This window comes from Sinocyclocheilus anshuiensis, unplaced genomic scaffold (genome assembly GCF_001515605.1).
Source record: "Sinocyclocheilus anshuiensis isolate Anshui unplaced genomic scaffold, SAMN03320099.WGS_v1.1 scaffold175, whole genome shotgun sequence".
NCBI lineage: Eukaryota > Metazoa > Chordata > Actinopteri > Cypriniformes > Cyprinidae > Sinocyclocheilus > Sinocyclocheilus anshuiensis.
The window spans coordinates 730,455-742,336 of record NW_015548208.1 but is presented as its reverse complement, the minus strand read 5'-3'; the positions used below and the strand labels follow the sequence as shown (position 1 = coordinate 742,336).

At 34.9% G+C, this 11,882-nt stretch overlaps 1 protein-coding gene across 1 annotated transcript in view; it reads left to right on the top strand.

The window, feature by feature from the left end:
* Positions 1-6,669: 6,669 nt before the first annotated feature.
* LOC107653667 (ras-related protein Rap-2a) overlaps positions 6,670-11,882 on the top strand; it is a 19,282-nt gene continuing 14,069 nt past the window's right edge. The window contains exon 1 of the mRNA XM_016440445.1: positions 6,670-7,448. Coding sequence (XP_016295931.1) covers positions 7,135-7,448 — 314 coding nt within the window. The 5' untranslated portion in view covers positions 6,670-7,134. The remainder of the gene's footprint in view (positions 7,449-11,882) is intronic.

Genomic DNA, 11,882 nt, shown 5'->3' with positions numbered 1-11,882 from the left:
CTTAGAGGCATAAATGAGATTAATACCAATGATCGGAAACCCATCAGATAATGGGTATTTTTCTCCCATGGTTGTTTTAAATACAAATGCACAATGAGTGGGCGACGAGCTAGGAAACACACACTCGAACAGTTTGCACTGTCGGAAATAGTGCTTAATAAGTGCTTGATTGTCTTGAACGGGAGGACATCTCCTGCAGAGTATGTCTTAAACATCCCCATGCACCCTCTAGATAGGGGAAAGAGGGGTTTTATTTCTTATTTTAATACACAAAAACACCGAATGTCAAACGGCGGACACAAAGAAGATTGTCTACTGGTCAGAATGCGCTCCTCTTCTTGGACTTGAGCTATCTTCGGAAACTATTAGAGAAGCTATTATTTCCAACTCTTCATCCCCAGTGGCCAAAGAAAGGTTTACAACGACACAAAGCGCATAACGGTTGAAAACCAGTCAGCGTCGGAAGTGCGAATGTGGCAAACCACGTGCCATGCAATCACTTTTCTGTCTGCGTCTCTGCTAAAGGACTGTGTTTTACTCCTTTCTTTTTTGTTTTTAAATGGACACTGAATGATTTTGATGCACCCGTGGAAACACTGGCCATCAGGGAGTCGACTCTGGCTTCTATCCCGTGCCAAGGGCTTACATTAAACTGGAGAGCTGCTGTAAACAAACTCGTACACAAGACGGACTTCTCCAAATTGTCTGGGGCCTGTTTGTAGTCCCACTCACACAGTGCCCAGTGAGCAGAAATGACGATGACGAGGGGGAAATGTTGCAGTAGACTATCTTTGACACATTGTGAATGGAGGGTGCTGTGCTCTCGCCGATAATCCTGTTTTATTTGATAAACAGTAGAAGTGCCTAAAAAAAAAATATTTTACACAGCAAGCATCTTAAGAAGATGATTTTATGTGGGGTTGGGGGTTATAAAACCATTTAAAGCAGAGCTCCTGAAATTATTTTGGACAGAAAAGAGACAAAAACGAAACAAAACATGTAGTTAAATGCATTTCATGCACATCATGGTCTGTTTCATTGTTTCATTACACAATATCGATGTTGCTAGAAATTGGAGGCATAGGCAGAATGTTTGTTTTGTTGTACGATGTTAGCTTTTATGCTTTCTTGGAGTAGTTGACATTGGAAATGTAAGGAACTTCGAGCTAAATGTCTGTAACACGCATGACGTTTTGAGTTTGGTAAACGATTGTCATTGCGGTGTGTTCTTAACTAGTTATGTTGAGTCTGAGGGCTGTCCTCCGTTAAAGAAATAGTTCACTCAAAAATAAAAGATTGCTGTTAATGTACTCGCCCTCAGACCATCCAAAATGTAGATCAGTTTCCTCATTGGAACAGATTTGGAGAAATTTAGCATTACATCACTTGCTCACCAATGGATCCTCTGCAGTGAATGGGTGCCGTCAGAATGAGAGTCCAAACAGATGATAAAAGCATCACAATAATACACAAGTAATCCACATGATGCCAGTCCATCAATTAACATCATGTGTGAAGCCAAAAGCTGTGTGTTTGTAAGAAACAAATCCATTATTAATGTGTTTTTAACTTCAAACTAATGCTTCTGGCTAAAATATTAGTCCTCTATCCATAATAACATTTTCTCCAGTGAAAAAGTCATCTCGTCTAAATCAGGAGAGAAATATGCCCAGATCAAGCACCGTTTACAAGCCAAAACAGCTCTAAACAAATATGTGAGTGGATTTTGATGTGAGAACAACAGGGAATGGACTTTTTCACTGGAGAAGGCAATATTATGGATTATATGCCTTTTTATGGATTTTAGCCGGAAGCAATGGTTTAAAGTTAGAGTAAATGATGGGTTTGTTTCTTAAAAACGTGCACGTTTTGGCTTCACAAGACATTAATTGATGGACTGGAGTCGTGTGGATTACTTGTGGGACTATTGTGATGTTTTTATCAGCTGTTTGGACTGTCATTTTGACGGCACCCATTCACTGCAGAGAATCCATTGGTGAGCGACTGATGTAATACTACATTTCTCCAAATCTGTTCCCATCACGAAACAAACTCATCTACATCCTGGATGGCCTGAGGCTGAGTATATTTTCAGTTAATTTTCATTTTTTGGGTGAACTACTACTTTAACAATGTGTCTGTCGTTTTCTTACTATAGCAAAACATTTAACAGCATCGTTTAGTTTTTATTTGGATGGTGTTTTACCTGGAATAGTGTGCACAGCCTTCTTTTCCTCCCTGATTTGAGATGGGTGAAGCATGTATATGCGCATGCCTGAATGCATGTTTGAGTGTGTTATTGATCCAATCAGGTGCTTGATTAACACAGACAATCCACAAAGAGACGTTTGGTTTTGCAGGAATATGGCACTGGTCTTAGCATTTGTTTTTTTTTTAGAATTTTTTTGTTTGTTTTTTTCCTTTAGGCTTTTTTTTTTTTTTTTGGTCACAAAAGTTACAGTTTTAATGTAATTTTTGATGCGGAAAGTGATTTAAATAGATTTTATTGTCATTCTGTTCATTCTTTTTTTGTTGTTGTTTTGTTAAATACTAGAACACAGAACAATGGTGTAACCTATTTTAAAAATGAGTGTAATTTATTAAGCTGGGCTTAGCTACGCGCGGTTGTCCTCGGCCAATCAGGAGCCGGTTCTAGATCTCTCGTTCGGGACGTCAAGCGAGGCTATAGAACTGCTTGTGTTATGTAAAAATGTTTATTGTATAGGTAAAGTTTTACCAATAATAAAAAAAAAACTAAAATAGAAAAAAGTAAAAATAAAAAAATAAAATAAAATGTAATAATAATAAAATACAAAACTCTGTAGTATGATAGTTATTTCATAATAATAATATTAAGTTGTTGCTGTGGCAACGTAAAAGTTGCGAATACTAAATTTTGGTATTTTTGTAAATGATGTAATTGTTAAGTTGATTTTTTTCTTTACGTTTGTTCTTTTGTTTTTTTCCTAGGGCACTGTAAAACATTAGATCATAAAGCAGATATTGGAACATTTCCTATTTTATGTCAAGATTATATTACCAGGAGATTTTTCGGTAGCATTTAATGGCCTCTTTATTGGTGTAACATTTAAGATAGCAGTAAATACTCACCAGTTACAATAGTGTGACGTAACTTAAACTTCTAGTGTTGGGTTAACCCGCGCCCCTTCCCCATTTTAGATTGACGAAGGATCTCAAGTACTTGTGAAGATCGTTTTCTATATTATTTATGAAAGTTGTCCTGGTTTGTTCAACAGCTTGAATGAGTCAACGATTACACTTTGATTTCATGTAACTGTAGGATGTTCATTTCAAAGACTGATGCACAGTGAATATGGTATGGCAACACAAATAATGACGGTTGTTTTATTGCTTTAGTTAAACCAGAGAACTAAATACTTCGTAAGCATCTTGCATGGTATTTTATGTCAAATTAAGAAGTTATTTTCAATTTAATCTGAGAAAAAAAAAAAAAATATATATATATATATATGTATATATATATTGAATGTTTATATCTACACTATAGGAAAAAAAAACCTGCACATGTGATGAAAGCAACAGTTGTACTTAATTTGGGATTTCTTACACCCCAAACCAAATGTACAGTTGTGGGACAAAAAAAAAAAAAGTTGACTGATGGTGAAAAAAGCACTTTCGAATCAGTTGATATACTGAGCAGACACAGCGTATCCAAACACTTTGCCTTACCTTTAGTCCATTGTTTTTAAGCTTTTGTGTTTCAGAGCTATTAATATGTACTAGGGTGTCAACAGAACTTACTTCTCACCTCAATTTATATATGAATATACTATACCTATAACTAAGATATGTAAGAGTTTATTGTTATTATTGTCACCGAGAGACCAAAAGGTTTGACGTTGTTGATGCTTTTCAATGACCTTTCCTGTTTGTGACGAGATGCTGTTCTCAAGGGATTGTGGGTATTTTACGCTGTGCTGCTTGACTTCCATCAGTAATGCAGTAGCCCATCGACACACACACATACACATGTGTTCAGAGATCATATGAGAAGAAAATTATAAACCAAGCCCTCTTTGGATAATATTAGTTTTCATGTAACCATTTTAAATGTTTTATTTGTGCATATATATATTATGTGCTATTTTATGTCATATAGTCAAATGTTTTTGGTTCCAGAAAAATAGTGTAAAATCTATTGAGACAAAATGAATAAAGAAAGAAAAAAAGGACAGATGTGTTTTTTCAATGCTTGATTGCGTTTCATTTGCGTGATTGTGTGTGAAACTACAGTGCTTTTGGGATTCTACCATGGTATTTTAACCAAGCCAAGTTTCCGTCCTTTTTTTGCACTGCTGTTATTGACCAGTGACATTATAGTTTTTATTAATATTTTGATTTAGATTTTACATTTATTTTTACTGTCTTCATTGTCATTTTTTGTTAAAGTTTTAGTCATTTTGTGTAGTTTTTTTTTTAATGTTTTTAGTATTGTTAATTTCACTTTTATTTTAGTACTTAAAGTGACTAAATTAAAATAAGAAATGACACTTTGGCAAATGGCTGAAATAAAAAGAAAAGTTAACATCTTTTAATTTTATTTAGGTTAACTGTGTTAGTTTTTTATGGTTTTAGTTTAGTTAACTATAATAATCCTGCTATCGACAAAGTGAAATGCATTTGAAAAAAGAAAGTGAAGTCTCCAGTAGGGATGCACCGATATGAACATTTTGGCCGATACCGATAACCGATAATTCTTTATTTTTGAAAGCCGATAACCGATATGTTGGCCGATAAATCTATATCCAAATTTTTATATACTTTTTGAGAGCCTGATTACAAAAAAGGTCTCATCATTAAAAGCCACATCCCAAACACTTCAACATAAGCAGCCTAGTTTGAACGGTGTACGTTTTAAAAATAATTTTACTCTCCCATTACCAAATTTAGCCATAAAAAAGTCTTACAAATAAATAAAATAATGCATAAATAATGCAAACAAGTCACTGGACATCATTACACGTGTAAAGAATCAAAATGAATGCGCCATAGATCAATAAAACGGAATAGCCTCTGCACGGACAATAATTAAATGATTTTAATTACTAAACCATATTGTTGATGAAAATAAGAGAAAAATACAAGTGGTTGTTATTATTAATAATGTATCAATGATTTTGAAAAAGTAACAAATTAATACCACTGTTTTAAATAGCAGCCGTTTGAGCTGCGCGTGCTGAAGCTGAAGAGCTGAATGAACACGGTAAACTGAAGCGTTTTTCTGGCAGCTTATTTAACTCAAGGAAATGCATCCTGAGATCAATATTAATACAACATAAACATAATATTACAACTTATGCATTTATCGGCCAATACCGATATGGTGGCCGATATATCGTGCATCCCTAGTCTCCAGACTGTTTCCAATTAGCTTTTACTGATAAAATTGTGTGTACAGGTGAAACTATGATATATGAATATGGTTATCTTTCAATATAATAGCATTATCATCCGATACCATCATCTTACCATGGTATTCTTTGAATAATTTAAAACTGATCTTGTATTAGTTGTACAAGTGTACTGTACAATCAATTTAGTCAGACTGTATAAGTTATTAGTTCTCACGTTTTAAATGAATATTCAATGCAACGATTAATATTAATATTATGATACATTTTTGATGCTTTTATAGGCATTTTTGAAGCTTGAAAAGCTCAGTACATTTATTGTAATTGCATGCAAAACAATGACCAGCTAAATCCGATTTGTGTTTCACAGAAGAACGAAAACACACATAGGTATGAAAAGACATGATGAACAAATAATGACTGATTTTTCATTTTTGGCTGAACCAGTCCTTAAATCATTGCATTTTGTTGTAACGTTGTTTAATTTCATTTTGATTTATTAGGATAATTTACTGTTCTTTGTACAATACTGTTTTGGATTTATACCCAGTGAACTGCTGATGCATAATAGATATGATTTACCACTGTTGTAACTCAAGCCAGGTTCATGTCTACTGGTGCTTTCTAATGAAAGCTGTAGGCCCTGACATGTGGCGATGGATAATTTATTAAGAGGTAAGAACTGCACAACCCATATTCCTCTGTATGTGACTGTAGATTAAAAAAACATGTATGTATGAATTGCATTGTATTCAGTAACAATATAAGTAAAAGTGGCATTTATTTTAAACAAAGACGGCACTCTATTCAAGCAAAACGTTTGGTAAGTTTCAAATAAACAATATATGCAGTGTTGAAAATGAAGACCTGTGTGACTTAAAATGGAAGTGAAAAGAAACTATCCTGCAGATATAGACAATCGATCTAATGAACGGCGATCACATATTTAGGTATCGTACTTTAATGAACCACTGCAGACTTGCAGCCTCCATCAGCGCACACAATGACCGCATCCCTGTTGCTTTCTATTTCAGGTGCTGATGCAGGCGACGCACTGTTGCCATAGGAACAGCATCCCCAGCATCATTTATTGACACTCCCTGCCGCCGCCTCTCATTGGTCGTTCAAATGGAGCTGTAACTATTCGCGTCGCAGTTAAAAGCGGAAGTCCCGGTCACCACATTGACCATTACCTTATTAAGCCAAGCAGGCGTGGCTTACCGTTCTCCTCCGCGCGCATTGATCCCGCTATAAAACTCCTATTCTTGAGCTGAGACGGTGTGGTCTGGCTTCAGAAGGTGGCCACCCGAGAGTATGGCGGTTGAGGATCCTGGAAGATGCAGAATAGCTATTCTGGAATGCAGCAGCGTCCTAAGGATCCCCAAATGACGCTCGGAGGGGACGCGTGATGCCTTATATGCTCGTCTTGAAGGGACGCGAGGCGCTTTTTATAACCTAAAATGTACGCAAATACATCGGGCAGGCTTTTAAAATATTATTTCTTCAAGCAGCTGTTGGGTTCCGGCTATTATAGGTGGTTAGACATGCCATGAAGTCCGCGCAGTGGCTCTTTGTGCGTCTCTGTTATTTGTCTCTATGGTGAGTGTCGCAATACAGCCATGGCTCCGCGTCTGCTCGACTTCTGCGATATTCAAAGCAAGTTTCCCGTCGCATCTGATCGGCTTGGACACTGTTAGCTGGTTCCATTACGCGCGTCACGTCGGGTTCGGATCCGTGCGCAATGCGCGAATATAAGGTGGTGGTGCTCGGAAGCGGAGGGGTCGGGAAATCCGCTCTCACGGTCCAGTTCGTGACCGGGACCTTCATCGAGAAGTACGACCCGACTATCGAAGACTTCTACCGCAAGGAGATCGAGGTGGATTCATCGCCGTCGGTGCTGGAGATCCTGGACACGGCCGGTACGGAACAGTTCGCGTCCATGCGGGATCTCTACATCAAGAACGGCCAGGGCTTCATCCTGGTCTACAGCCTGGTCAACCAGCAGAGCTTCCAAGATATAAAGCCCATGAGAGATCAGATCATCAGGGTGAAGAGGTAAGACAAATACTATGGCTAATATTACCACTGTATTCTTTGAGGTCAGCATAGTAATATTAGCACATACATAGTATTCCTTGAAGCGCATTGGAGTACCATGGCATTATGATGCTATAATTTACCATGCTACTATCACAGTGTTGTTGTTTTTTTCCAAGGCGAAAAGCTTAAACTTATGGAAATGCAAGTTAGTACTGTTTTTTGGACATGTATCATGGTTAATATTAAAGTGTCTTAATATTATTAGCTTGTGCTACTATCACTGTACAATGGCTTTATACGTACTTTTTAAAGTCTTAAATGAATATGATAATCATTCAGTACCATAACATATATTGTATTGAAGTTCCATGGCATTACCATAATTTTAATGCAGCTGAACAGTTATTGAGGCTGTTACCATAATTTTACCATGGTACTGCCACAGTACTATTTGTAGATTCATGATGAAAAACAATCAACTTAAAAAATGATGGTTTTAATTTTTTGGGGACAAATACTGAAGTACCATGATATTAGAATCTGATACCATCATTTCACCATGGTACTGCCGCAGTACTTTTTTTTTTTTTGTAAGTTCAAGATGAAAAACACTAAACATACAGAAAACAATGATATTACCATGTTTTGGTCATGCACTATGGTAAATATTGAGGTGACGTATTAGCATCTCATAATTTTACAAAAGTACTGCTAAGTAGAAATCTTTATTATAAATGACATTACTTTTGTTCAATTTAATGTGTTTAATGTGTTAATTTAATGTGTATCTCATGTTTTGTGATTAATTTCTTATTTAATCTTGCTGTATAGATATATATATATTGCGTTTATACAACAGTTCGACTGCACGAGTGTGTAAATTAAAAAAGAGACAACAACAGTGTCTTTACAAACCATCTTTTGGTTTGTAAAATAAAACTTAAAAAATGATGGTATTAATGTTTTTGGACAAATACTGAAGTACCATGATATTAGCATCTGATACCATCATTTCACCATAGTACTGCCACAGTACTTTTACCACAGTAACACAGTACTTTTTTTTTGTAAATTCAAGGTAAAAACAATAAACCTGCGGAAAATTATGGTATTACCATGTTTGTGGACATGTGACATGGTACATTTTAAAGTACCATGGTATTAACATCTGATTACCATGGTACTGCCAACTGTAGTTTAATTTCGAGGTGAAAATAGTCCATTTAGGAAACCATGGTAATACCATGTTTTTGGACGTATTAGCATCTAAATAGCATCATTTTCCATGGTACCACCGCAGTACTTTGTTTGTAAGTGTTATATGAATATGGTAATCATTCAGTATTGTGGTATATACTATATTAAACAACCATGGCATTACTGTAATTTTACCATGGTACTGCCACAGTAAGCTCAATCTGAAAAAAGCAGACCATTTGTTTCCTCTAAATGAGCTGAACTTTCCGAGGTTTTAAAGCAGATGGAAAGACTTGAGCGCGTGTGGAATAATATAATGGTGTGTCTTTAGTGTGACGTTAATAATAAGTCCAATGGGAGGCCGCGTCTATTCTAATCTTTCCATAATTTAACCTTAGGCCTAGAAACAGATGCTGTATTGTTTGTGTTTTTCCAGATCAACTCTTAAAAGGGGTTTGAACACATTGCTTTCATAAACGAGATCTACAGAACAATTAAAAACAGACTGTGAGGTAAAGCACACATAGACAAAAGATTCATCACTGTAGCGTCAAAACCTGAAAGGCCTGAATTATCATGTCAGAACCTTGAATCAAGCTCTTATGTATGCACTTTTCTCATATTGTCTTGTGGCATTCGTCTGGTTCATTGTGACAAATACAGTAATTGTTGCATTTTTTGAATAGCAAAAGCACTCTTATGAACAGTAGTGCTAGTAAGGAGGTGTGATGATGGCACACTAGCGGAGCAGTGAGTAATTGGCTACTTTACTACAGTAATCAAGTCATGACACATCAAAGCTGCAGGTTGCCTGAAAATGTTTTCTTTTGTTTTTTTTTGTCATATTTGCATGCAGTAATTTGACAATTTGTCATACAGAACAGCTTAAAAGTCTTTGGAAACTTGCACTTAGGCTGATTTGGTTCTGAACAGATATTTTATATAGCAAGAAGTAGGCCCATGTTTAGTTATTTCTGTACATGCATGTTGGGTTTATTTAGCAATTATGACGACTGCATTTATCCCTCTTATTTCTACTTACCAAATCTATGCAAGCCTGTTTCTGCCTTGGAATTAAAAAATAAATAAATAAATCCCACTATTCAGATTTAGATTTTCAGAATTGTGAGAAATAAACTCCCAATTCGGATTTTATTCTAAAATCTATGTTTACATCTGGCAATTTTGACTTTTTTTTTCTGAATTCCAAGTTTGCATCGCACAATTCATTTTTTTTTGTTTGTTTGTTTCCGCCACAGAATAAAAAATAAAAAAGTTTATTGTGACTTTTTGTCTCACGGTTCTTTCAAGGTTCAGAAAAACTCAGAATTGCAATTCTGACTTTTTTCTTTTAATTCTGAGTTTATATCTCACAGTACTGACCTTATATCTCAGAATTATTTTTTCCAAAGAGTTTTTTTCTTGCTATTGCAAGTTTATTTCTTGAAATTCTGAGTTTATATCTCAAAATTCAGACTTTTTTTCTCAGAATTGTGAGAAAAAAATTGAATTGTGAGATATAAGATTGCTATTACCTTTTAATTTTTTTTAATGCTGTGGCAAAAATAAGCTTCCAGCTTCAAGTTACCAAATAAACAAATGAATGCATTATTAAATAAATGAACAAATATTGATTGGACTTTAAATTATTTTACTTTGAAGAAAATGTGCTGAACGAAATGAGACTTACACAGTTCTGTAGGAAATCACTTAAATGAAATGCATCAAATTAAAGCATAAATCGAAGGCGTGATGAAATTCCTGCAGAAATCTCAGCCACTAAACACACTCAGAATGGACACATTATGTTTTTGCAGCTTTATCTCTCTCTCTCTATGAATTGAATTGGCGCCGTTTCATGCCAGAACCTGCAAAAACCCTCTAAACCTCTGGCACAGGTTGTTAATCTGCAGATACATGCTGAGACGGCGGATGATAACTACAGTAACACTGGTGAGATTTGCACACTCACCAAAATATAAATGAGATTGAGTGCTGGTGGAAGCCAAAGAAACATTACGACTGCATTAGCGCACACTAACCCAAAGGCACACTTGACTTCTGGCAGTGAGAGCCTGAGAAGAGGAAATGTGGGCGGATCCGTCAGTCATCTGCTTTATATCTAAGGCTAAACACGCTTTAATGAATTTAGATTAAATCACACTTCGTCTTATTCAATTTAGCTACAGTAGGTGTTTAAAAAACGTACAGCGCAGCCCACACTCAATCTGTGCACTGTTTCACATAGTCTGAGTATGGAATTCTGTGAAAAGCTTTTACATGTTGTAAAATGTGTTAAAATTATGCTAATTGGTATCTCAAATCATTAATAGTGTGAATGGCAGGTGTTCAGACTCCATGCAGACCTAATAGAATGCCTCTAAAGCAATAGAAATAACAATAGTAGTTAATAACGGAAGCATATCAAGATCTTTTTTTTTGTAATCATATTAATATTGATGTATCTCGCTGTATTAAAAATGTGCCTGCATACATTTTTATTAAATGTATCACAAAGGAAAGAGATTGCAACATATACTCCAACATAAATACTTAATATTTCAAATTCATGGAATATTATTAAAGTAAAAATATACTTTTAGTATTAGAGTACTAGAATTATAGAATTAGAAGGGTATAACTTTTTATTTTATTTATTATCATTTATATATACTACATAATATATAGAGAGAGAAATAGAGAGATTTTATATCGATTATTTAATGTTTTTGAAAGTAGTCTCTTCTCACCAAGGCTGCATTTATTTGACCAAAATATACAGTAAAAACAGTAAGATTGTGAAATATCATTACAGTTTAAAATAACTGTTTTCTGTTTGAATATATTTTTAAAAATAGTGATCAAAGCTGATTTTTCAGCATCATTACTAATAGTCTTCAGTGTCACATGATCCTTCAGAAATCATTCTAATATTCTGATGTGCTGCTTAAGAAACAATTCTGATTATTATCAATGCTGAAAATAGTTGTGCTGCTCAATTTATTTTTACAAGTTCAAGTTTTTTTCAAGTTCAACTGAACAGAATTCATTTGAAATAGAAATATTTATTATAAATGACATTACTGTCCCTTTTGATCAATATAATGTCTCGTGTTTTGTGATTCATTTTTATTTAATCTTGCTGTATAGTTGGAATATATATATATATATATACACACACACACTGTGTGTATATATATATATATATATATATATATATATATATACACTATATATATATATATATATATA